Source organism: Podarcis pityusensis, assembly GCF_964106645.2.
Source record: "Podarcis pityusensis genome assembly, chromosome: 13".
NCBI lineage: Eukaryota > Metazoa > Chordata > Lepidosauria > Squamata > Lacertidae > Podarcis > Podarcis pityusensis.
In genome coordinates, this window is record NC_138038.1 from 53,698,343 (window position 1) to 53,724,959 (window position 26,617).

The following is a 26,617-nucleotide window of genomic DNA, read 5'->3' on the forward strand; positions in this document are numbered from 1 at the left end:
TGGAGCAAAGAACGCCAGGCACTCCTGTCTTCCACTGCCTCCCGCAGTTTGGTCAAACTCATGCTGGTAGCTTCAAGAACACTGTCCCACCATCTCGTCCTCTGTCGTCCCCTTCTCCTTGTGCCCTCCATCTTTCCAGCATCAAGGTCTTTTCCAGGGAGTCTTCTCTTCTCATGAGGTGGCCAAAGTACTGGAGCCTCAGCTTCAGGATCTGTCCTTCCAGGGAGCACTCAGGGCTGGTTTCCTTCAGAATGGAGAGGTCTGATCTTCTTGCAGTCCATGGGACTCTCCAGAGTCTCCTCCAGCACCAGAATTCAAAAGCTTCCACTCTTTGGTGATCAGCCTTCTTGATGGTCCAGCTCTCACTTCCATACATCACTACTGGGAAAACCATAGCTTTAACTATATGGACCTTTGTTGGCAAGGTGATATCTCTGCTTTTTAAGATGCTGTCTAGGTTTGTCATTGCTTTTCTCCCAAGAAGCAGGCGTCTTTTAATTTCGTGACTGCTGTCACCATCTGCAGTGATCATGAGCCAAGAAAGTAAAATCTCTCACTGCCTCCATTTCTTCCCCTTCTATTTGCCAGGAGGTGATGGGCCCAGTGGCCATGATCTTCGTTTTTTTTGATGTTGAGCTTCAAACCATATTTTGCGCTCTCCTCTTTCACCCTCATTAAAAGGTTCTTTAATTCCTCCTTGATTACATTTCATTCATTTCTTATATTCCGACGCCACTCTTTGCTCACGAGAAGTCACACAGCGGCTTACGTCCAATAAACGACAACATAGTAGAACATCACGACTGCGACGTAAATTATATAAAACAATTAACAAATCATCAGTAAAAGCAACCACTACGAACAAAACAACTTAAAACATAAACAGTACAACCACAAGAAAAGTCCTGTTATAAAACCCACAAAGCGTTACAGCACTCATAATCCACAAAGCAATATTAACAACATTGACAAACTAAGCGCTGCTGAATTCACACTCTCGCTCTCTCCCCACCCTCTTGACTCATAGCGTCCACAGTCCATCAAGAAAACACCTTCCCATAATGGCTGCGGAAGCAACTTCCTGGATCCCTCCAGGTGCATTTTGTTTTTTTGTTTTTAGAAAATCTCTATTAATTTTCACATAAACAAATATACATGAATTACATAACATACAAAACAAAAAACACTACAAATGAATAGAAACAATAAAGTAAGATAAAGAAACAGACATAAACAAATACGATATATTACACTTACATGACAAATTAAAATATATAACTTCCAATAATTCTCATTATACTACTTGTATTATCTGTATTCCTTGCCCAGATTCATATTATTTTGTTTTGTGTATATATATATATAAATTCCAATATTATATTTTATGCATTTCTTGCTTACCACTATCACTCTATTTCTGCAAGTATCTTATTGTTCGTACAGTACGATTTTAGATATTCTTTGAATATTTTCCATTCCCTATACTGTACACCTTCTGGTGCATTTTGAACTAACGGAGGATGCTGGGAATTGTAGTCCTAAACACCTGGAAGGCACCAGGTGGGGGGGGGGAAGAGGCTGAGTTAAGTGGTCCAGGGGTCCCTTTATTAAGGATCCGAGTGCTGCTGGCTATCTTATTATGGCTATCAACCTTTAAGTGAATCACACATCTGTTTCCATGTGGAAACACCCACTGATGGCCGCAATCTCTGCAAGCGATAGAATGCGGCCAAATGGCGCAACTTTGGAGAGGGAAGTGAAAGCCTCCTTTGGGGAAGGAAAACCTTGAGCAGGACCTTGACGCCCCTTTAACCAATTAAGTTTTTTTTTGTGGGGTTTTTTAGGGGGGGGGAGCAGAGCCCTGGAGGAATATCCTCCCCTCCCCTTTAAAAATAAATCTATTTCCCCCCACTTACCTGCCTGTATTTTATCACAAATATCCGGATAACCAGCTTTATATATATATATATTTCTTGTGAATGTCAACAGCCTAGGACAACCCTAGTTTGGTTTAGTTTTTATGCATTTGCCTACAAACAAAAACATCAAGTCTTTTTACATGTATCCTACTTTATGTTCCGTAGAGACGTTTGTTTGTTGGTGTTGGTGTATTTAAAATGAAAACTCAATAAAAAAATAAAATAGTTTTTATGCATTTGACTATTTGGGTTATAATGGACAAAATTTAACAAAAACACTCTTGAAAGAAATCTCTGTTGCCAGAGGCTCAGGTCCAGGGTGACAAATGTTAGGAAGAAGGCGAGGAAGACACGCAAACAAACACACGCCCTGGGAAGGCAGAGAACCAGCCCCAGGGCCGGCTTTTTCCAGCCACCCAACCCCAAAAACACGTGTCTGCCCTTGCAAGAAATCCGGTTGCTGTGCCTACACAGGGCAGCCCAGGAAGGCAAGCCCTTTCCTTTGTCCCGGGGAGGCAAGAGGCGCGGCGCCGCACGACCTCCCGCGAACACGCGTAACGTGAGAACGGTGGGTGGCGCGGATCCGGGTTGTGGGTCGACGCGTGTCAAGCCTGCCTGGGCTTTTTCTTTTTATGGGGGGTGGGTTGCAGCTGCCTCCGCCTTCTTCCTCCTCCTCCTTTTCCTCGCCGGCCAGCCGAGGCTCCTCCCGGGCAGGATCTGAGCTCACGGCGGCGGCGGCGGATGCAATCGCATCCCGGCAGGAGGAGGAGGAAGCCGGGCCGGGCCGGGCCGGTCACATGAAGAGCCCGTGACCCGCCCGGCGCTGGAGCCGGTCCGGCCGAAGCTCCATGTCGCCTCCCGGGGCTGCTGCAAAGGACGCGGCCAGGTCGGTGCGAGGCGGGGGGCCCAGGACGCCTGGGTCCCTCCGGGGTGGGGGTGGGGTTGCAAAGAAGCGGGGGCCCCACCCACTCCCGGGGGATGGAGCCAGGACGCCTGGGTTCTTCGGGAGAGAGGGGGCGGGGAGGAGAAGGACTGGGAGGGAGAGCTGAGGCTTTCTCGGACTCCTGGGTCCCTGTGAGGATCGGGTCCCCGTCTCAGCATCACCGTTCCGCCCCTGGGGCTGATAAGGGGCCCCGCTGCGCCCCTGGGCTTGATGGGAAAATCTCTGCTCTCAGGATGCCCTTCCCAAATCTCCCCCCCCCCCCAGCTTGGTAAACCGGAATCCCAGGAGATTAAGGGGGGGGAGTTTAGGAGGGGATCACTCCTGATCTAGAGTCATGGATGCTTTTTAGCACATTTCTTTTTTTGGGGGGGGGTGTTACAAATTATTACCCGGTTTTCCTGTCCTCCCTCGTATCATTTTTTTAACGGGAGTTGGCTGAACGCCACTCTCCCCACCCTCCTTAAAAAAATTTAACCCACTGTTATTATGACTATTTTATTAATATGCTGTATGTTATGCTATTCGTTGTTATGCTGCATAAACTACATTCTTAATATTGGGATCTTTGGATAAAGGGCAGTGCCAACCTAGCAGTTCGAAAGCACACCAGTGCAAGTAGATAAATAGGTACCACTCCGGCAGGAAGGTGAACAGTGTTTCCATGCGCTGCTCTGGTTCGCCAGAAGCGGCTTAGTCCTGCTGGCCACATGACCCGCAAGCTGTACACCGGCTCCCATGGTCAATAAAGCGAGATGAGCGCCGCAACCCCAGAGTCGGCCACGACTGGACCTACCGCTCAGGGGTCCCTTTACCTTTATATCAATTGAACAAATAATAATAATAACTTATTTTTCTCCTGGTTGTGCAATAATAGACACATGGGCTCCTCTGAGCATGCACCGAATTCCTTATTCGGAAGGTGGTGGGCTCCCCTTCCTCGGAGGTCAGACGGCCACCTGTCAGGGGTTCTTCAGCTGAGATTCCTTCATTGCGGGGGGTTAGGGTTGGGCTGGATGACCTTTGGGGGCCCCTCAACAACAAAGCTATGATTCTGTGCTCACCGCTGAATGGTCCCAAAGAGGATCCATGAAGAGAGCTTGCTTCCATGCCAGTGGGTCATGAGGCCCAGCAGCCCTGGTTCTCCCCAGCCCCCCCCCCCAAGGATCCTCCCTGATCCAGCACCTACCCCCCCCAACACACCTTTCTTTGAGGAACGGGCCTGTGTAGTTCAGGGGCAGAGCTCCTGCTTGGTATGCAGAGTTAACCTATGGAACTCACTTCCACAGGACGGAAGCAGGGGTGGTCACTGACCTGCATGGCTTTAAAATGGGGTTTGGCAAATTTGCGGAGGAGCAGAGGGCTCTTGGCTTCGGATCCATAGAATCTTAGGATTGTTGAGTTAGGGTCACCTAGTCCAACCCCCCTGCAATGCAGGAAACTTTTGCCGTACCCGGAACTCAAACCAAAGTCCCTGGGATTAAGAGAATGCTGTACCGATTAATCCGTTCCAGATTTTTGAAAACAGCAGTCCAACATGAATTTTATTCTCTTACGAGACCATTGATCCATAAAATGAAAGCAATAATCAGTGTACTGTACTATAAAATAAACAAGGCAGTATTGGAGATGACAGAAATTACAATTATTATTTTTTCCTTACCTGCGCGGATGATAGTCATCGTTTGGATGGGGGGGCTTTTATCCATTTCCACAGTCACACACAATCAATCTATCACTAGCCAAACTGGGTTCCACACAATCGCAAAAAACAAATTAACCGGAAAAGCCTCAAAAAAACAAAAACGCAAAATAAACAACAAAAACAAAAGCGCCAAACTTAATCCGTCCTGGGAGTCCACTTGACTTCCGAAATGTTCGAAAACCAAGGCAGGTGCAGCCGCCCCGGAAACACAATAGCTGACAGTCCAATTTTTGAAAAACGGAACATCTGGGTTTTCGGCTTTGGGGAACCAAGGTACCACTGGTTGGCTAATGTGAGAAGAGGATGCTGGACTAAGATGGGCCATTGGCAAGAAATTTCTTGCATATGTGGTGGACATGTTCCAAGATTAAAGCCTTTTGGGATACCATATATAATGAATTGAAAAAGAGATTTAAGTATAATTTCAGCAAAAAAACAGAGGCTTTCCTGTTGGGGTTAATTGAGGAAATACAAATGAAAGATGTAAATTTGTTCATGCGTGCAACAACGGCCGCAAGAATACTCCTGGCCCAGAAATGGAAGCAACAAGAACTCCCCACATTGGAAGATTGGCAAGTAAATACATGGAGCTGGCGAAGCTGACGGGGAAGATTCGGAATGGCTGTGATGATTTGTTCCAAAAGGACTGGGGCAAATTTATACTCTATATGAAAGAAAATTGCAAACAGTTGGATACGTTTGTAGGTTTAAGTTGAAATGTTTGGTAATGGGAAATTAAGGAGCTGATTTACTTAGAAGTAGGCGATTGTTAAAAGATTGATTTAAGGTAAAAAAGTGAATTTAGGAACGTGGAGAAATTGGTAATGAGATATGGAGGTCTGTTGGAGGGAAGGAAGGAGGCCGATGCTTTATTTAAGCAATGTCTTAAGCCATGAATTATTATTTTTTGAGATTGAAATGTAATAAAATATGGAAAACTTAATAAAAATTATATTAAAAGTAATAATAAAATGGGCCATTGGTCTGATCCAACGATTGGAGCTGATGATTACAACTGCTGCAGCTAATCTCTCTCTCTCCCCCCCCCCCAATCTTCCTGTTTTCTGACCCCCTAGATAAACCGGGGAGCTTGCGGCCCCCCCAGGCCATGTCTACAGAGAGCTCCCCTCTGCTCAGCTACCGGCTCTTCCGGGTCTCTAGCGAGGGCGAGATGCCAGGGGGCGGCCAGGAAGAGGCCCCCCTGGTGGTGGGGGTGGCGGGGTCAGCCACGGGGAGCTCCCACCATGACCCGGCCCGGCAGCTGTCGACGTTCTTCGGGGTCATCGTCCCCACGGTCCTCTCCATGTTCAGCATTGTGGTCTTCATGCGTGTGGGTGAGTCGGGCTCTGGGTTCGAGAGGCACCAAGGTGGCTGTCCTTCTCTGCACCCCCCCTTTTATAAAAAAAACCCCAAAACCTGACCTTGATCCGTGTCTCCACGCAGGGTTTGTCATTGGCCACGCAGGCTTCCTGCAGTCTCTCCTTATGTTGGTGGTGGCCTATGTCATCATTTCCTTGACCGTCCTGTCCGTCTGCGCCATCTCCACCAATGGAGCGGTCCAGGCAGGCGGGGCTTACTGTATCCTTTTTTTGGGGGGGCAATTCGACGCACTTTGGTTGCTCTTGGATGGAGCAAGGGGGGAGAGTGGGCGGGTGGGAGGAAACAAAAAAAAATAATAATTTTTTTAATAATATTTTTATTTTTTTTACCAAGTACCAAAACACAAGCAGTGAAACCCCACAGGCAGCTGATACATTGGGTATAAATATTCAATAATATACATATTCAATCATATTCAATAATATCATATTCAGATCAACCATATGTACACTTCTATATACCTTCACACTCCTCCCTCAAACAAGGTTTATTTAACTTTTTAACATTTTTAATTGCCCCAAATTGTTCAAACCTGCCCAAATAATTCAGTATCTTCTCAAACCAATCCTCCTCTTTCTAGCCTTAAGCCCTTTCATTCCATGTATTTTCACAGTCAGGTATTCTAAAATTACTGTAGTTTTTTCCTCCATTGTTTCACCCATAGCTCTTCTGCATTTTCCCAATTACTCGCGATAACCTGCCTGGCTGCAATTACCATCAGTTTTACCCATTTACATTCCTCTTTTGTTTTTTCATCTATTCACGCGACACACAGTTAAACTATGGAACTCCCTGCCACAGGAGGCAGCAATGGCCACCAACCTGGAGGGCTTTAGGATTGGGCGAATTAATGGAGGAGGAGAGGAGCTGTCGGTGGCTAGTGTCCAGGATTTCTCTATGCCAGGCATAGGCAAACTCGGCCTTCCGGATGTTTTGGGACTACAGTTCCCATCATCCCTGACCACTGGTCCTGTTAGCTAGGGATGATGGGAGTTGTAGTCCCAAAACATCTGGAGGGCCGAGGTTGAGGAAGCCTGGTCTACGCTCTGCCTCCACTTATCTGTGAGAACAGGATGCTGGAGTAGACGGGCCTGATCCCGCAAGGATTTAAAGAACTGGCAAGCTTTTTCCAAGCTCCCAAAGGAGGCGCATGTCGCTCTGAAACTCTTGGGACTTTGATAAAGGTCCTGTTCTTTCTGCCCCCCCCCCCCCGGAACTTGCTCCAACTCTGACCATCCCAGAAAGAGGCCCTTGAATTGTGGCCCGAATGGAGTCGGCCCTCGCTAGTTCCTGCTCCATGCCGCCTGGTAATTGGAGGTAGACTTCCCCTGTACATGGAGGCTCCACAGCTACGCTCATCCTCCGTGAGTTTGGGAGGGTGGCGGTTCCTCAACTTCTCCTCTTTCAAAACTTTGCCTTAACTGACAACCTTCCCCCCCCCAACCCGGCCGCTTTCAGTCATGATCAGTCGGACCCTGGGCCCCGAATTTGGCGGCAGCATCGGGCTCATGTTCTACCTGGCCAACGTCTGCGCTTGCGGCGTCTATGTCCTTGGGCTGGTGGAAGCCATTCTGGACGACTTCGGAGCAGGTGGGTGTCAAGACGAGCGAGGGGTGTTTACCGTATTTTCCGCTCCATAAGACGCACCTGGCCATAAGATGTGCGTAGTTTTTAGAGGGGGAATGCAAGGGGGGGGAATTCTTTAAAGGGAGCGCTGAACAGAGTCTGTCTGCATCCCAGGCTCTGCTTAGGGCTCCCTTTCACAAGCCGCGAGAAGCGTGTGTGCGGCGCTTGCAGGCTTTTCCCCAAGGAGGAAAAGGGAGTGCGGCTATCCCAGGCTTTTGCCTGGAGGCTTCCCGTGCCCTGAAGAGGCTTTGCACAGCTAAGCCAGAAGCTAGAACAGCAAGAGGGATCGCTGCGCAGTGAAAGCAGTGCTCCCTCTCACTGTTATGGCTTCTGGAATAGCCGCGCAGCCGGCATTCACTCCATAAGACGCACACACATTTCCCCTTTCTTTTTAGGAGGGAAAAAGTGCGACTTATAGAGCGAAAAATACAGTGTTTATGTCGTGCAATTTATATTCTGCCTGATTGGCGGGGGAAGGAAACAACCTCAAGGCAGTTTACGAAAGAGCAAAACGACGAGATTATCAGCTGAAATTCCTGCATCGCAGGGGGTTGGTCTGGATGACCTTTGGGGGACCCCCTTCCGAATCCACAGTTCTGTGATTCTGTGATTCCTAACCTCCCTTCCCCAACGCCTGCAGACGGATCCGACCCTCCCGGGGCAAAGGCTCTCCCCCAGGGCTACCTGTACAGCTTCCTCTACGGCTCGGTTGTCCTCTTGGTCTGCCTGCTGGTCTGCCTGGTGGGGTCCCACATCTACTCCCGGGCGGCCTTCTTCATCTTCCTGGTGGTCAACGCTGTCCTCATCACCATCTTCGCCAGCTTCTTTGCTGTGTCACCTCGGGAGATCGCGGTCTCCCGGGACGGGAACCACAGCTTCAATGCCTCCTTCACCGGGTTCAACGTCTCCACGCTCAGGGACAACATGTATGGTAAGTCTGCGGCGTGTGCAGAACGACCGAGGGAGGAGGCCCAGAGCAGAACTTCACCAACCGGGCGAATGTACAGAGAGCTAAAAGCAAAAAGGAAACAAATAGAAACGCCTGCAAACTTTCTGAGCAACCAGGCAGGCGGAATGCCTTCCACAGATGCCAAAAGGATAATAATAATAATAATAATAATAATAATAATAATAATAATGTATTATTTATACCCCTTCCATCTGGCTGGGCCACTCTGGGCGGCTTCCAACAAAAGATTAAAAATACATTAAAACATCAGTCATTAAAAGCTTCCCTAAGCAGGGCTGTCTTCTAAAAGTCGGATAGTTGTTTATTTCCTTGACATCTGATGGGAGGGCGTTCCACAGGGAGGGCGCCACCACCAAGAAGGCCCTCTGTAACCTCACATCTTGCAGGGAGGGAACCACCAGAAGGCCCTTGGCACTGGACCTCAGTGTCTGGGCAGAATGATGGGGGTGGAGATGCTCCTTCAGGTATACTGGGCTGAGTCCTTTTAGGGCTTTCAAGGTCAGCACCAACACTTTGAATTGTGCTTGGAAACATCCTGGGAGCCAATGTAGGTCTTTCAGGACCGGTGTTATGTGGTCTCGGCGGCCGCCCCCAGTCACCAGTCTAGCTGCCGCATTCTGGATTAGTTGTAGTTTCTGGGTCACCTTCAAAGGTAGCCTCACGTAGAGCACATTGCAGTAGTCCAAGCGGGAGATAACCAGAGCATGCACCACTCTGGCGAGACAGTCTGCGGACAGGTAGGAAAGGAATGCAGCGAAGGTGCCAGCCTGATATCAATGGGGAGGGAGTTCCACAGTGTCGGTGCCGCCACACTAAACGCCCAGGTTCTTGCAGATGCGGTGAGGGCACTGTGTGGCACAGGTGAAAGTGCCAATCTCGCTGATCGAAGCAGTTGTGCGGGCGCATACATTGTGTGTGTGTGTCTCCTACAAACATGCTTCTCTCCCTCCACAGCCATGTACTCTCGCGATTACACCACCAACAACATCATGTCCTTCGCCACTGTCTTCGCCGTCATGTTCAACGGCTGCACGGGCATCATGGCCGGGTCCAACATGTCAGGTGAGGTTTTCGGAGGGTGGGCCGGGGCGAGGGGGGCAGCAGGAAGTGGGTTTTGGGGGCGCATGCCCTCCTTTCCTGTGGTCGGGGGGTGGCGCTTGGGACCCTGCGCCCATTTTGCAGGGAGAGCCTTTTTTAAAAATGTAGTTTTGTTAATTTCCAATCTGTGACAAAAACGAGAGGGGTGGGGAATGCAAAAACAAGATCCCAACTTGCCTCAAAGCAGCAGCTGTTTTCACCTCTCTCTTTTTTTAAAAATAGGGGAACTCAAAAATGCCAGCAGCTCCATCCCGAAAGGGACCATCATTGCCGTGGTCTACACTTTTGTCATCTATTTCCTTCTCTTCTTCATGACCAGCTTCACCTGCGAGAGGTGGGTGGTAGTTTATTTGCAAATCGGCTTCAGTGGGTTTCAACGATCAAGCGGCGTATGGACTTTGTGAAATGAAATAAAGCAAATAAATATTTTGCTAGGGGCAGGCCTTCCCCAACAAATGACAAATGCCCCCTCCCTTTACACCTCACTGACCTCCTCCCCTATCTCCCACACAGCTCACCCCAAGCCCCTCCCTTCCTCCCAAGCCCCACCCCTTTTCAGGAGTGGGAGGAGCTTCACAGAGCCTCCCCTCCCTCCCCATTAAACAGCTTGCTTGGGCCTGCCTGCTGGCCTCGTGCCAACTGCAGAGCGTGACGACACCCTTCATTTCTATATATATAGGAAGAAATTCCTGGCCCGACTGCACTGCCGGCCAATTAGGTTTCAAAGTGCTGGTTTTGACCTATAAAGCCTTAAATGGCTCGGGGCCGCAATACCCCAAGGACTGCCTCTCCCCATATGAACTGACCCGGACCCTGAGATCATCTTCTGAGGACATCCTTTGTATGTCTCCCCTATGAGAGGTCCGGGGGGTGGCAACAAAAGAAGAGGCCTTATCTGTGGTGGCTCCTCGTTTGTCGAATGCTCTCCCTGGGGAGGTTTTGCTGGCAGCTTCATTATATATCTTTAGGCGCCCTTCAACCATGACTTTTTAAGTGTGCTTGTGGGAGGGCGGGATATCCTTTTGTTTGTGTTTTATTGTGAATTTTGCATCCTCATTTTGTATTTTTATGTTGTGAACTGCACTGTGATCTTCAGGTGAAGGGTGCTATACAAATTTAATAAATAATATTTGTTAATAAATACAGTGGTGCCCCGCAAGACGAATGCCTCGCAAGATGGAAAACCCGCAAGACGAAAGGGTTTTCTGTTTTGGAGGCGCTTCGCAAGACGAATTTCCCTATGGGCTTGCATCGCAAGACGAAAGCCCATAGGGAAATGCTGGCGGTCGGGAGCAAAGACTTTCGCCCACAGCCGGCCTTCAGAAGAGGACCTCTTCTGAAGGCCGGCGGGGGGCAAAAGTCTTTGCTCCCCCCGCCTGCCTTCCCCCCCGCCTGCCCCGGGCGATCTTAAAATGCTGGCGGGCGGGAGCGAAGCGTTCGCTGCCGACCCCCAGCATTTTAAAATCTCCCCGGGACAGCAGAGAAGTCTCTGCTGTCCCGGGGAGATTTTAAAATGCTGGGGGTCGGGAGCGAAGCGTTCACTGCCGACCCCCAGCATTTTAAAATCTCCCCGGGACAGCAGAGACTTCTCTGCTGTCCCGGGGAGATTTTTAAATGCTGGGGGTCGGCAGCGAACGCTTCGCTCCCGACCCCCAGCATTTTAAAACGCTGTTCCTAAGCGGGGCGGGGGGCGGGAACACCTTCTGAAGGCGGGCGGGGGGCGAAAGTCTTTGTCCCCCCTGCCTGCCTTCCCAGGGGCTTTTAAATCGCCCCGGACAGCGGAGAAGTCCTCCGCTGTCCGGGGCGATTTTAAAATGCCGCCCGCCAGCATTTTAAGATCGCCCGGACAGCGGAGAAGTCCTCCGCTGTCCTGGGGTTTTTTAAAATGCTGGGGGTGGGAAGAAAAGCCCTTGTCCCCCCCCCCCCCAGCCTTCAGAAGAGGTCCGGGGACAGACTGTCCCCGGACCTGGTCTGAAGGCGGTTTCCCTAGGAACGCATTGATTGATTTTCAATGCATTCCTATGGGAAACCGTGCATCGCAAGACGAAAAACTCGCAAGACGAAGAGACTTGCGGAACGAATTAATTTCGTCTTGCGAGGCACCACTGTAATCGGTTTAAAACCAACCATTTAAAACATTTTTTAAAATTAAATCAACGGTAAGCTGAATACCAGATTGAACTTCTAGGTTGGCTTCCCTGAAGAGAAATGTTTTTAGCAGGCGCCGAAAATAGAATTCAGTGAAGGCGCTTGCCTGGTGTCAATTGGCAGGGAGTTCCAAAGTCTAGGTGAAAGTTTGATTTCTTACAAAGGCGGAATGGGCGTTGTGTGGCACTTGCAACGGCGCCAGTTCTGCTCTTGTGTTCTTACGTATTGGACTACCCCGCAGGGCTCTGCTGAAGGGGGACTACGGCTTCTTCCGGGCTATCAATGTATGGCCGCCCTTTGTGTTGATCGGCATCTACTCTGCGTCGCTCTCGGCATCGATGAGCAACCTCATTGGCGCGTCGCGGATCCTCCACGCCCTGGCAAAGGACGACCTGTTTGGTGAGTCCTTCCCCTCCAGAAAAATCCCTTTACATGAGTGCAGGGGGGACCCATAGCTCTCCGGGTGCCGCTGCGCTACAACTCCCACCGGGCGCTACAGCTCCCACCGTCGTCCCTGCCCGTTGGCCATGGTGGCTGAGGGGAGTTGGGAGTCCAGAAATATATGGAAAGGATCCACAGGCATTCCCTGCCTCGTCTCCCCAAGCCTGCCTTCCCTCGCCGAAGATCCCATTGTTGCCTTTTCACGGCAGGAATTGTCCTTGCTCCGGCGAAGATTGTTTCCAAAGGGGGCAACCCGTGGGTGGCCGTCCTCTATACCTGGGCGCTCGTGCAGGTACGTTCTCCTCTTTTCCTCCTTCCCCTTTCACCCTGTGCCGCTCAGGGGAACCCCAGAGCTGCTCTGTCCCGGCCAACATTGGAAAATGAAAAAACAAGAAGGGCATAGATCATGGGTAGGCAAACTAAGGCCTGGGGGCCAGATATTGCCCAATCGCCTTCTAAATCCGCCCCGCAGACAGTCTGAGAATCAGTGTGTTTTTACATGAGTAGAATGTGCCCTTTTATTTAAAATGCATCTCTGGGTTATTTGTGGGGCATAGGAATTCGTTCATTTTTATTTTTATTTTCCAAAATATAGTCCGCCCCCCCCCCAAGGTCTGAGGGACAGTGGACCAGCCCCCTGCTGAAAAAGTTTGCTGACCCCTGGCATAGATGCTGAAGGGCAAGACAGGGGAGCAGCGGTCCTAGCTGCAGTTTCATAGATTCATAGAATCTATCTTAGGAGGGACTCCGGGGATCATCGAGTCCAGCCCATTTGCAATGCAGGAATCTGCAGCTAGTCAGTTATAGAGTGAGGTGGCCTTTGAGCAAGGGATTTTAAAAATATATAAACTAGCCTGGAGCCCTCCAGGTGGGGTGGACTACAGCTACCATCAGCTGCTGTTCGGAGTCGCAGTCCAAAGCAACTGGATATCAATAATAATATTATAATACAGTGGTACCCCGCAAGACGAATGCCTCGCAAGACGGAAAACCCGCAAGACGAAAGGGTTTTCCGTTTCGGAGGCGCTTCGCAAGACGAATTTCCCTATGGGCTTGCTTCGCAAGACGAAAGCCCATAGGGAAATCTCCGGGGACCTGTTTTAAATTGCTGGCGGTCGGGAGCAAAGACTTTCGCCCACAGCCGGCCTTCAGAAGAGGTCCTGGACCTCTTCTGAAGGCCGGCGGGGGGGCAAAAGTCTTTGCTCCCCCCCCCCCACCTGCCTTCCCGGGACAGCGGAGACTTCTCCGCTGCCCCGGGCGATCTTAAAATGCTGGCGGGCGGGAGCGAAGCGTTCGCTGCCGACCCCCAGCATTTTAAAATCTCCCCGGGACAGCAGAGAAGTCCCGCCCTGCTCGGGATGGCGGCGCAGAGCTGTCTGCCGTCCTGGGATCAGCGCAGCTCTGCGCAGCCATCGGGAGCCGGGGGCGAAGCCCGCCCCGCTCCAGATGGCCGCGCAAAGCTGCCTGCCGTCCCGGGACTGCAGGCAGATCTGCGCCACCATCCCGAGCCGGGCGCTAAGTCCCGCCCCGCTCTGGATGGCGGTGCAGATCTGCCTGCCGTCCCGGGATCAGCGAAGCGTTCGCTGCCGACCCCCAGCATTTTAAAATCTCCCCGTGTCCCGGGGACATTTTAAAATGCTGGGGGTCGGCAGCGAAGCCCTTGTTCCCCCCCCCAGCCCCCCCCAGCCTTCAGAAGCCCTTGTTCCCCCCCCCCCCAGCCTTCAGAAGAGGTCGGGGGACAGACTGTCCCCGGACCTGGTCTGAAGGCGGTTTCCCTAGGAACGCATTAATTGATTTTCAATGCATTCCTATGGGAAACCGTGCATCGCAAGACGAAAAACTCGCAAGAAGAAAAAACTTGCGGAACGAATTAATTTCGTCTTGCGAGGCACCACTGTAATTGATTATTTATACCTCGCCCATCTGGCTGGGTTTCCCCAGCCGCTCTGGGCGGCTCCCAGCAGAATACAGTGGTACCTCGGGTTATATACGCTTCAGGTTACATACGCTTCAGGTTACAGACTCCGCTAACCCAGAAATAGTACCTCGGGTTAAGAACTTTGCTTCAGGATGAGAACAGAAATCGTGCTCCGGCGGCGCAGCAGCAGCAGGAGGCCCCATTAGCTAAAGTGGCGCTTCAGGTTAAGAACAGACCTCCGGAACGAATTAAGTACTTAACCCGAGGTACCACTGTATTATAAAAAACACGATAAAACATCAAACGTTAAAAACTTCCCTAAACATGGATGGCTCCAGGTTAGAGAAAGGCTGGTATGATAGCATCATTTTTATCCTGCCTTTTGCCAGCTCACAGTTGTAAGAGCGTAAGAGACCTGTGGGTACAGGGCGGTATACAAAATTAATAAATAATAATAATAATAATAGCAGCAGCATTCTGGATCAGGCCAGTGGCCCACCTAGTCCAGGGTCCTTTCCAGTGGGAAAGCCGTGAGCGGGACTCACAGCAAACGATAAAAGAATAAATTGGTTTCGAGGACCCAGTGAACCCCAATAAGTGATGCCAGGAAGGGGGCACGGGCAGCGCCAGAGCCAGGACAGGGTTTCCCTGCCCCATAGCTGCAGCCCCCTCGCTTCCTCTGCCGCTCTGACTCTTTTTCCGCTCGGTGTCTCTCCCAGCTGGTCCTCTTCGTCGGGAAGCTGAACACCATCGCCAGCATCGTCACCGTCTTCTACCTCGTGGCCTATGCCGCCGTGGACCTGGCCTGCTTGGCGCTGGAGTGGGCCTCCGCCCCCAATTTCCGGTGGGTGTGGTGTCCCGGGAGGGGGTGGAGCCAGGCCGCTTTGGGGAGAGGGGAGGGGCGAGGCAGCAAGTCGGCCTTTCTGACGGTTACGCTGCTCTGAAACCGCAGTCAAAAACTGAGTTGGGGGTCCTGCTTCTGCCTGAGGGGTGCACTGCCTTTTGGGGGGGGGGAGGGATATTCCGGTGGTGGGAGGGGCCAGAGGGCAGGGCCATGGGTGTGCATTTTGACATTTGTAACAGACACGCTTGCGCACTCTTCCCGGTTCAGGCAAGCAAGAGGCATCATTGCAGCTCAAGGCCAGGTGTGCAAAGTAGGAAGAGAGAGGGGTGTGGCCTGGGTGGAGAAGGTGTGGCTGGGAAAGGGGTGTGGCCTGTGCTGAAAGGGGTGTGGTTGAGGGAGGGGAGTGGCCTAGGTAGAGAGGGGTGTGGCCTGGATGTTGAGGGTGTGGCTGAGAAAGGGGTGTGGCCTTGTCTGAAAGGGGTGTGGTTGAGGGAGGGGAGTGGCCTAGGTGGAGAGGGGTGTGGCCTGGATGTTGAGGGTGTGGCTGAGAAAGGGGTGTGGCCTGTGCTGAAAGGGGTGTGGTTGAGGGAGGGGAGGGGCCTAGGTAGAGAGGGGTGTGGCCTGGATGTTGAGGGTGTGGCTGAGAAAGGGGTGTGGCCTTATCTGAAAGGGATGTGCTTGTGGGGGGCGTGGCCAGAGTAGAGAGGAGTGTGGCCTGGATGTTGAGGGTGTGGCTGAGGAAGGGGTGTTGCCTTGTCTGAAAGGGGTGTGGTTGAGGGAGGGGAGTGGCCTAGGTGGAGAGGGGTGTGGCCTGGATGTTGAGGGTGTGGCCGAGGGAGGGGCGTGGCCTTGTCTGAAAGTGGTGTGGTTGAGGGAGGGGAGTGGCCTAGGTAGAGGGGGTGTGGCCTGGATGTTGAGGGTGTGGCCGAGGAAGGGGCGTGGCCTGGGTGGAGAAGGTGTGGCTGGGAAAGGGGTGTGGCCTGTGCTGAAAGGGGTGTGGTTGAGGGAGGGGCGTGGCCTAGGTGGTGAGGGGTGTGGCCTTGTCTGAAAGGGGTGTGGCTGAGAAAGGGGCGTGGCCTTGTCTGAAAGGGGTGTGGTTGAGGGAGGGGAGTGGCCTAGGTAGAGGGGGTGTGGCCTGGATGTTGAGGGTGTGGCCGAGGAAGGGGCGTGGCCTGGGTGGAGAAGATGTGGCTGGGAAAGGGGTGTGGCCTGTGCTGAAAGGGGTGTGGTTGAGGGAGGGGCGTGGCCTAGGTGGCGAGGGGTGTGGCCTGGATGTTGAGGGTGTGGCTGAGAAAGGGGTGTGGCCTTGTCTGAAAGGGGTGTGGTTGAGGGAGAAGCGTGGCCAGAGCAGAAAGGGGGTGTGGCCAGGATGTTGAGGGTGTGGCTGAGGAAGGGGCGTGGCCTAGGTGGAGAGGGGTGTGGCCTGGATGTTGAGGGTGTGGCTGAGAAAGGGGTGTGGCCTTGTCTGAAAGGGGTGTGGTTGAGGGAGAAGCGTGGCCAGAGCAGAAAGGGGTGTGGCCAGGATGTTGAGGGTGTGGCTGAGGAAGGGGCGTGGCCTAGGTGGAGAATATGTGACTGAAAAGAGGTGTGACTGAGAAGGGGGTGTGGCCTTGTCTGAAAGGGGTGTGCTTGTGGGAGAGGAGTGGCCTGGGTGGAGAGGGGTGTGGCTAAGGGAGGGTGTGGCCAGGGCGGAGAGGGTGTGGCCGAGGAGGGGGCGTGGCTAGGGTAAAGAGGATATATCACTGAGGGCCAGATGGGGAGATGTGGCGGGTCACATTTGAGGGTCCCCATCCTCGGTGTCAGACTCTGTACTGAGCGCACCCCCTCCCTGCCTCCCCGCTCTTTTTCTTCCCCCTCCCCCAGCCCCACCTTCCAGGTGTTTTCGTGGCACACCTGCCTCCTGGGCATCGTCTCCTGCCTGGTGATGATGTTCCTGATCAGTGCGGCCGGCGCCTCTGGCAGCCTGGGGCTCATGCTGCTGCTCCTGGGCTTCATCCACCTGCGCTCCGCCGCTTCCTCCTGGGGCTACATCAGCCAGGCCCTCATCTTCCACCAGGTACCCTCCTTACACCTGCGAGCATGTATCTCTGAAGGGGAGCCCCAGGGCTTCTCAGACATCCTCCAGGGACAGTCTAAACTCCCAGCACACGTTGCTGCCTCTAGCCCATAATCGTTGCAGAGATTTTGCTCTGTCACCTGTTACCTGGCTCAAGTTTACTCGTTTTTAAGACTTGAGATGCCATCATGGACCTTCTACGTGTGGAGCAAGTGCTCTGCCCAATAGCCGGTGGTGGTGTTGCATAGTGGTTAGAGTTTCAGACTAGGATCTGGGAGAGATGAGGGTTCAAATTCCGCTGGGAAGCTCACTGGGCGTGACCAGACCCTCAGCCTAGCCCACCTCACAGGGTTGGTGTGAGGAGGAAATTGGGGTGTATGGGGAACTTAGCATGCCATCTTCAGCTCCTTGGAGACAGAAATGCAATAAATAAATGCAATAAAAATAAATTAATTCGGGGGCAGAGGGAGCTGCCTTGCATTGAGTCAGAACACAGGCCCACCTCCTTCAGTGCTGTCTGCACAGACTGGCAGCAGCGGCTCTGTGGGTCTCGAACATGGGCCCTTCCTGATCCTCACTTGGCGATGCTGGGGTTGAACCTGAGACCTTCTAGAGGGAGCAGTGGCAAGTGGCCACATTCGCCCAGTGCACTTAAAGTGCTAAGGCACCGATTTAAACTGTCATGGCTTCCCCCAAAGGATTCTGGGAGCTGTGGCTTGTTCTCAGAGAACACTATGGTGCCCCTTTGAACAGTCATGGCTTTCCCCCAAAGGATTCTGGGAGCTGTGGCTTGTTACGGGTACTGAGATTTCTGAGGAGACCCCTTTATTCCCCTCACACAGAGCACTATATAGTGCTGTTTTTCTAGAAAAAAAGAGGCGCTGGAACTCGCCAAGAACACCTCCCTTGTTCTCTCAAGGATGGCAATGGCGCCTACATGAGAGGTGCCAGAAGTGATTTCCGGCAAGTTCCATGTGAAAAAAAAGCCCTGGATACATCCATGCAGTCACGGCTTCCCCCAAAGGATTCTGGGAGCTGTGGCTTGTTCAGAGCATAGCTGTCAACTTTTCCCTTTTCTTGCGAGGAATCCCATTCAGAATAAGGGAATTTCCCTTTAAAAAAGCGAAACGTTGACAACTATGTTTCAGAGTGCTGAGATTTCTGAGGAGACCCCTTTATTCCCTTCACAGAGAACACTATGGTGCCCCTTTGAACAACCATGGCTTCCCCCAAAGGATTCTGGGAGCTGTGGCTTGTTACAGGCGCTGAGATTTCTGAGGAGACCCCTATTCCCCTCACAGAGAGCACTATGATGCCCGTTTGAACAGTCATGGCTTCTTCTGAAGAAAGAGACCCCTAGTCCCATCACAGAGCTCACTGTGATACCACTTTAAACGGTCCTGGCGTCCCACAAAGTATTCTGGGAGCTGAAGTTTGTGAAGGGAGCCGAGAGTTGTGAGGAGACCCCCTTATTCCCCTCACAGAGCACACTATAATGTTAGTTTGAACAGTCATGGCTTCCCCCAAAGGATTCTGGGAGCTGTGGCTTGTTCAGAGCATAGCTGTCAACTTTTCCCTTTTCTTGCAAGGAATCCTATTCGGAATAAGGGAATTTCCCTTAAAAAAAGTGAAACGTTGACAGCTATGGTTCAGAGTGCTGAGATTTCTGAGGAGAGACCCCTTTATTCCCCTCACAGAAAGCACTATGGTGCTCCTTTGAACAACCATGGCTTCCCCCAAAGGATTCTGGGAGCGCTGCGTCATTAAGGGTGTTGAGGGTTGAGACCCCCCCATTATTCCCCTCACAGAACTACAATTCCCTGGGGGAGACAGATTGGTGGTTAAACTGCTCTGTTGGGAGTTTCGGCTGGGGAGGGCGGGATATAAATAAATTATTATTATTATTATTATTATTATTATTATTATTATTATTATTATCAGGGAGCTGTCCTCCACAACTTGACGGCTACCCCTCCACCTTCTCACTTTCCCTCTTTTCCACCCCCCTCCAAAACAGGTCCGGAAGTATCTGCTCCTCCTCGATATCCGGAAGGACCACGTCAAATTCTGGCGGCCCCAGATCCTCCTTATGGTGGCCAACCCCCGGGGCAGCTCCCAGCTCATGAAGTTTATCAACCACCTCAAGAAAGGGGGCCTCTTTGTCCTGGGGCACGTGGAGATCGGGGACCTTGGTAAGAGAGACATCCGGGGCGGAAGCGGAGGACAAGGGGCAGACGTCCAGACCGTTTCCCAAACCAACGGCAAGGAAAAGCTGGTCCTACGCTCGCTCAGCGCTGCGGTTCTGTGAATCCGGCCCCCAGTTGCCCTACAGGCAGAGAGCCTCAGTGAAGGACATGTGGCAAGCTAGGCATTGTAGAACTATAATAATAATATTTAAAAATACAAGAAAGCATCAGACATTAAAAAATTCCCTAAACGGGGCTGCCTTCAGATGTCTTCTAAAAGTCAAATAGCTGTTTATTTCCTTGAAATCTGATGAGAGGGCAGGTGCCACCACCGAGAAGGCCCTCCGCCTGGTTCCCTGCAACCTCGCTTCTCGCAGGGAGGGAACCGCCAGAAGGCCCTCGGAGCTGGACCTCAGTGTCCGGGCAGAACAATGGGGGTGGAGACGCTCCTTCAGGTCTACTGGTCGTTTGAGGTCGTTTAGGGCTTGAAAGGTCAGCACCAACACTTTGAATTGTGCTCGGAAACATACTGGGAGCCAATGTAGGTCTTTCAGGACCGGTGTTATGTGGTCTCGGCGGCCGTTCCCAGTCACCAGTCTGGCTGCCGCATTCTGGATTAGTTGCAGTTTCCGGGTCACCTTCAAAGGTAGCCCCACGCAGAGCGCATTGCAGTAGTCCAAGTGAGAGATAACCAGAGCATGCACCACTCTGGCCAGACAGTCTGTGGGCAGGGAGGGTCTCATCCTGCGTACCAGGTGGAGCTGGAAAACAGCTGCCCTGGACACAGAACTGACCTGCGCCTCCATGGACAGCGGTGAGTCCAAAACGACTCCCAGGCTGCGCACCTGGTCCTTGAGAGGTCCTTCAAAGGCCTTGCTGCCTCTAACTGGCTCCATTCTCTTCTCCTCCTGTTGGTAACTTCCTGCCTGCCTTTTGTGGTTTTCCCTCTGCAGACACGATGCCCTCTGACCCCATCCAAGCCCACTACAACTTCTGGCTGAGCCTGGTGGACAAGCTGAGCATCAAGGCCTTCGTGGACCTCACCCTCTCGCCTTCGGTCCGCCAAGGGACACAGCACCTCCTCCGGATCACCGGCTTGGGTGAGGAAGGGAGGGGGCAGAGAGAGAGAGAGAGAGAGAGAGAGAGAGAGAGAGAGAGAAAAGCCCTAGGATGACCTGGGTCTCTAGTCCACTCACCTGCACTTAATAATAATAATAATAATAATAATAATAATAATAATATCCCACCCATCTGGCTGGGTTTCCCCAGACAGTCTGGGCGACTTCCAACAGAACACTAAAACCAGAATAAAACATATCAAACATTAAAAACTTCCCTAAACAGGGCTGCCTTCAGATGTCTTCAGAAGACATGCCTACAGATGTCTTCTAAAAGTCAGGTAGCTGTTTATTTCCTGGACATCTGATGAGAGGGCGGGTGCCACCACTGAGAAGGCCCTCCGCCTGGTTCCCTGCCAACCTCGCTTCTCACAGGAAGGGAACCACCAAAAGGCCCTCGGAGCTGAATGATGAGGGGTGGAGACGCTCCTTTGTTTATTTATCTGATTTAGAGCATTTGTGGCTTACACTTCAGACATAAAAGGCATTCCGTGGCAGGCTTAACAAGGCAGTCCTTCTCCTCACAGGGTTACAATCCCAAGAGCTATGGGTGCTGTGTTGGCCTCATCCTGTCCCAGTCCAACACTCTAACCTCTGCATCCCTCTGGATCTGTTGTTTGGTATGGTAGAAGGAGAGAGTAGCTGCTGCTGCTGCTGCTGCTGCTGCTGCTGCTGCTGAGCTCAGCTCCTGCTTGCGGTCTCCCCAGAAGAGGCATCTGGTTGGACACCCAGAAAACAGGAGGGTAGGCTGGTTAGGACCCCTTTGAGCTGATCCAGCAGCGGGGCTCTTCCTAGCTTCTCATATAAGGCACCCAACCCACTTCTACTTACCGTATTTTTCGTCCTATAGGGCGCACCGGCCCATAGGACGCACCTCGTTTTTTGGGGGGGGGGAATGAATAAAAAAAAAATATTCCCCCCCTCCCGCCGCGGCTGCCGCCCCAAGCCTTGCGCATACCTGCCCGACAGGCTGCCGCCCCAAGCCTCGCGCACCCGGCGGGACCTCCTGCCGGGCGCGCAAGGCTTGCAGACACTCGCCCGAAGCACAGGGAGCCCTCCGGAGGGACCTTCTGCCGGGGCACGCAAGGCTTGCGGACACTCACCGGGGCTGCAGGCTGCTGCCCGCAAGCCTTGTGAGCCCGCGGGAACTCCCACCGGGCTTGCAAGGCTTGCGGATAGCTTCCTGAAGCCTGGAGAGCGAGAGGGGTCGGTGCGCACCGATTCCTCTCGCTCTCCAGGCTTCAGCGAAAGCCTGCATTCGCCCCATAGGACGCACACACATTTCCCCTTCATATTTGGAGGGGGAAAAGTGCGTCCTATGGGGCGAAAAATACGGTACTACAAACCAGCATTGTTATTGTTAATACTTTATTACCAGCAAGTCCCAGGGCGGGTTACAACTATTTAAAATTCAGAATTAAAAATAGTTTAAAAAAACATTCAGCTGCATGAATCCTTTCAATTGCAGTTGGTTCTGATAGGAACTTCCAACTTCTCGGAACTGGTGCCTACGCTTACATTTTTCCTCCTCCCCCCACATCCCTTTTTCCTTATGTGTTATGTCTTTTTGGGACGGGTTGACTACTGACCTATGTAAGTCACGGTGGCTGTGCTCCTCCACCTCCACAGTCAGAGGCAGCATTGCTTCTGAATACCTGTTGCTGGAAACTTCAGGATGGGAAAAGCGCTCGAATCCAGCTTGCGGGTTTCCCATAACGCACAGCTGGCTGTCCACTCTTGACAGCAGGAAGCTGGACCAGATGGGCCATTGACTGGACCCAACCGGCTCCCCTTATATTTTCATATTGGGGAGAATTCCCAATGCCCCCAGAAAGAGAGGGAGAAGACTCCCCAGTCCCGTACAAAGAGCTGCGTACTTAGAGGCACCCCCAAAATATACCCTTCAATCTCTTATCTTTTGATACGATAATCTTTATTGCCATTGTCCCATACAGAACAATGAAATTGAAAAAATCTACATCAGACATTCAAAAACCAACAAGCCTGCTATCCCAGCCTGTTTAGCCCCCTAAAAACTCTGATACCCCATAATTAAATACAATATACTCCCACAGAGACTACCTTACACTGCGTTTAAAAACAAAATCGCATTTGGATAGAAACTGTTTCTCAGGTGGCTAGTCCTAGTCTTTATAACCCTGTACCTTCTTCCAGAAGGCAGAAGCTGAAAGAGATCATTTCCGGGGTGTGCACTATCCTGCGCTATCTCTGCAGCTTTCTTATGACACCTGGAAGCGTAGATTTGATCCAAGGTGGGAAGAGTGCACCCAATTATTCTCTCCGCACTCTTTAGAACCCTGGACAGCATTGGTTTTCCCCTGACCGTGCAGCTCCCAAACCACACACAGAGACCATAAGTTAATACACTCTTAGCAGTACAGTGGTAAAATGCCATCAACAGGTTCTTTGAGATATTATTTTTCCGGAGGATTCTCAGAAAATATAATCTCTGCTCTTTCACCCTCCATCTTTGAACCTGGCGAGGTGTCTGTCTCCCAAGCCCACAAACTGACCTCAACTTTGCTTGTGTGTGTGTGCCTTTTCCTCCACAGGAGGGATGAAACCCAACACTTTGGTCCTTGGCTTCTACGACGACTGCGTCCCGGAGGATTACTTCCTGCAAGACCCGGCCTTCAGCCAAGCGCGGGAGAACGACGAGTTCGGTGTGGACCTGCCGGCCCTCCAGGCCCACTTCCCGCCGGTGAGGGAGGCGGAGAGCCAGCGGGCCTTGAGACCCTCCGAGTACGTGGCCATCATCTCCGACGCGGTGAAGATGCACAAGAACGTCTGCCTGGCGCGCTACTTCCACCTCCTGGAGAAGGACCTGCCGCCCTCGTCTTCGTCAACCTCTTCCAAGCGGCGCTTCGAGGGCCGCTACATCGACGTGTGGCCCCTCAACCTCCTGCGCCCCAACTCACCCACCTACGTGGACATCTGCAGCCTCTTCCTCCTGCAGATGGCCTGCATCCTCACCATGGTCAGCTCCTGGAAGGCCGCGAGGCTCCGCATCTTCCTCTGCGTGGAGTCGGGAGACGTGGGCTGGGTCAGCAAGGAGGAGAAGCTGAGGGAGCTCTTGACCAAGCTGAGGATCAAGGCCACCATCAAGATCGTCACGTGGGACCAGGTGGTGGCCCTCCACGGCCACCCCCAGCATGCCGCGGGGCCCCAGGGGGACCCCGAGAGGCCGGACCCTCCCTCCGGGGCCGAGAAACCGGCGAGAGAGACCTACCTGAACGCCGCCACCTTCCAGGTGACCGACGAGTATTTGGCCTCCGTCAACGACCTGCTCTTGAAGCAAGGGGGGCAGACGGCCGTCCGCTTCCTCTACCTCCCGCGCCCCCCGGCCGACACCTCGCAGTACGAGCGCTACCTGGAGCAGCTGGCGATCCTGACCACAGACCTGGGGCCCACTCTGCTCATCCACGGCCTGACGCCCGTCACCTGTACGGAGCTCTGAGGAGGACCTGGCGGGGGCAGAGGGGTGGAAAATCTAGGTGGTTTTGTTTCTGTTTCTGTTTTTTTTTTTTTTTTTTTTACAAAAGAAATAAGGTGCCTTGTCTCTCGAGTGAAGTGAGTGGTGAGAAAATTTGCCCTGGTGGTTTTGGAGAGGTGGCTTTGGAAAGGGGCAGAGAGGACCTTGCAAGTCCCGGGTGGATTTTGGGAGTCTTGAGTGAATGCCCAGCAAGCTTGAAGGGGGCGGAGAGAGAGGTTTGGCAGGGGCTGCTTCTTTTTATGTTTTTAAGGAGAAAGTTCTTAAGGAGACGGTTCGGGAATGCCTTCATAGCTGAAACATGTAGCAGAGGCCTTGGACCATCAGAATCTGTTAGACAGGGCAGTTCTTGCACATATATATTTCCCTTGCAACCTGTCCTTTGCAAGCTGCTCCATCAGGATTCATATGAGACGCACAGACCGGTTTCCCAGGCACATCGATGCTCTTCCGCCTGCCATGAATTCTTCTCCCGCACAGACACCTCCTCAGGGAAAACGAAGGCAGTGCCCCAACACTAGCAATAGGGTGGCCTTTTTGCTGCTAGGCTCTAAGATTTGCTCCTTCAGGCAACGCCCCTGCAGCCTTACTCCTGAAATTAGAAACGGTGGATTGGGGCCCCCAGTCCACTTGTTCAGCGCATGCTACCTTGACTCTAGGGCCACATTCGCACCATCCATTTAAACCGCGGTGATGTCACTTTAAACAGGTATGGCTTCCCCGGAAGAATCCTGGGATCTGCGGTTTGTTAAGGGGGCTTAGAGTTGTTGGGAAACCCCCTGTTACACACACACACACACACACACACACACACACACAAACAAACTTCAGTTTTAACAATCAGCCCCTCTTCCCAGGGAACTCTGGGAGTTGTAGCCCTGGGAGAGGGGAATCAACAGCTCTCAGCACCCTTAAAAAAAAACTACAGCTCCCAGAGTTCTTTGGGGGAACCCATGACTGTTTAAAGTGGTTTTTTTAGTGCTTTTAGCTGCCCGGTGCGAGTGTGGCCCGAGACCCGAACACAGAAGTTACTTGACACTTTTCCGACTTCCACAAGGCATCGTTTGAATGTGTGGGTGTGTATGTGTGTTAAGGGGTCTCTCTAGGACACTGGGTCAGCCCTGCGACCCAGACTACTGGCAGGGTGGTCCCCTGCCATCGTTTTAGAGGCCATGTCCCTTTCAGGACAAAGGTGAAACTTCTTCCTTACACATGAATCTAGACCCTGAGGATGCTTCCCTCATTCCACTCCCTTTGATAGCTGCCATATTGCTTTGTTTGCCCTCCCCGTTTTAAAAGTCATTCCTCACCTTCCCCAACCTGGCGCCCCCCCCCCCCCGAAATATTTTGGAAAATATCTCCAGCCAGGAGCTGTAATCCAAAATTTCTGGAGGATGCTATAAGTTGGAAAAGGCTTTCGACTGTGTTGAGTGGAAGATGAGCTTTGTTCATTACATTCCCCAGTCAGGAGGGGGCCGTCTCCCCCATCCCTGCCATTAACCCAGCTAACCATAGAGAACAGGCTATTTTTAAAGCGAGTTGTTCCTAAATCGGGACTCCCCAAATATTTCCTGACACCCTCGTTGCCCCAAAGGTGCTTCTACTAATTGTTTACTGGCCGACTTAAATGTTTTATTTTTTTGTGCCTCTTTAGCTGGACAGCCACTGGGGTGGGGGTGTTTGTGGTCCCCCTTTTGGGGGCTAAATATGTGCTTTTGGGTACTAACACTAACAGGGCTTGAGGGGAGAGAGGAGAAGTGGGGTGATTTCTACTTTTTAGTGACCGCTGCAATAAAAGTGAAAGTGCAAGAACAGATGGCGTGTTGTGTCTGGGGTTTATTTGGGGGGGGGGGTGAGGTCTTTGGGAACGCCTCTTCTCCAAACTGGGTCTGAACTGGGGGTAATGGACCAGGAGCAAGACTTTGGGGTCGCAACAGACGGGTTTGATGATGTCGACCCAGAGTGTGGTGGCTGTGAAAAATGTGAATTCCATGCTAGGGGTTGCTAGGAAGAAAGGGAGTGAAAATAAATCTGCCGATACCATACTGCCATTATAGAAATCTGTGGTGTGGCTGCATTTAGAGTCCTGTGTGCAGTTCTGGTCAAAAGGATATATCCTCAAAAAGGATATTGTAGGGTTGGGGAAAGTTCGGAAAAGGACCACCAGAATGATCAAAAGGCTGGAGCAGCTCCCCTATGAAGAAAGATTGCAGTGTCTGGGCTTTTCTGATTAGAGAAAAGGCGAGGAAGTGGTGGCATTATAGAAATTTATTTATGAAATAATGCATGATACAGAGAAAGAGGGGACAGAGAAACATTTTCCGCCCTCTTCTCCTTTCCACTACCTTTTTTCACTTCCATGCCAACCTCCATTATAAAAATAACACGGCTCAAACCTTACCCCGTCCCTTCTCAAACAGTATTTCAGGATTCCTATTATCACGGAGTTGTAGAGTTGGAAGGGACACCCAGCGGTCATCTAGTCCAACCCCCGATAGTTTCTTCAAAATGCAATATATTACACAAACAGGATAGAGAATCTTATATTTAACGTGTAAGCAAATGACTCCATTAATTAGATCTACGCTGCATTTTTCCCCTTAATTTATTTGAGATGGACTAATCTTTATAATACAAGGATAAGGGATTTGCAGGGCAGAATTATTATTTTTTAAGTCGTGTTTTCCACATGAAATAAATCAAGAGTTGAATTAGAGATATGAGGACTTCTCTCTTAGTTGCCACCTTTTCTGTTGT

The 26,617-nt window shown here is 51.7% G+C and overlaps 1 protein-coding gene and 1 long non-coding RNA gene across 3 annotated transcripts; one reads left to right on the top strand and one right to left on the bottom strand.

Moving 5' to 3' along the window:
• The first annotated feature begins 2,350 nt into the window (after positions 1-2,350).
• SLC12A9 (solute carrier family 12 member 9) lies at positions 2,351-25,674 on the top strand. Of its 2 annotated transcripts, none has more exons than XM_080979696.1 (14): positions 2,351-2,487; positions 5,641-5,898; positions 6,008-6,142; positions 7,403-7,534; positions 8,211-8,501; positions 9,495-9,602; positions 9,861-9,972; positions 12,028-12,185; positions 12,437-12,519; positions 14,865-14,989; positions 16,853-17,045; positions 19,063-19,237; positions 20,185-20,331; positions 22,923-25,674. In XM_080979696.1, exons 2-14 carry the CDS (start codon positions 5,673-5,675, stop codon positions 23,825-23,827), a joined length of 2,790 nt encoding a protein of 929 aa, XP_080835822.1. In that variant the 5' UTR covers positions 2,351-2,487; positions 5,641-5,672; the 3' UTR covers positions 23,828-25,674. The 2 variants fall into 2 exon arrangements, with proteins under 2 accessions (XP_080835822.1, XP_080835821.1); XM_080979695.1 differs by lacking the exon at positions 2,351-2,487 and adding an exon at positions 2,529-2,805.
• Positions 9,933-12,530, bottom strand: LOC308462411. The gene is made up of 3 exons (XR_013979126.1): positions 12,424-12,530; positions 12,009-12,163; positions 9,933-10,034 (listed from the first exon to the last, which is right to left on the bottom strand). It is a non-coding gene; the product is annotated as an uncharacterized lncRNA (long non-coding RNA).
• Positions 25,675-26,617: the final 943 nt, after the last annotated feature.

Excerpts from the sequence above, each read along its gene's own strand:
- SLC12A9 (XM_080979696.1), top strand. The coding sequence starts at position 5,673 with ATGTCTACAGAGAGCTCCCCTCTGCTCAGCTACCGGCTCTTCCGGGTC. Across the intron at positions 12,186-12,436 it reads GGCAAAGGACGACCTGTTTG|GAATTGTCCTTGCTCCGGCG; the intron begins GTGAGTCCTTCC and ends TTTTCACGGCAG. Across the intron at positions 17,046-19,062 it reads AGGCCCTCATCTTCCACCAG|GTCCGGAAGTATCTGCTCCT; the intron begins GTACCCTCCTTA and ends CCTCCAAAACAG.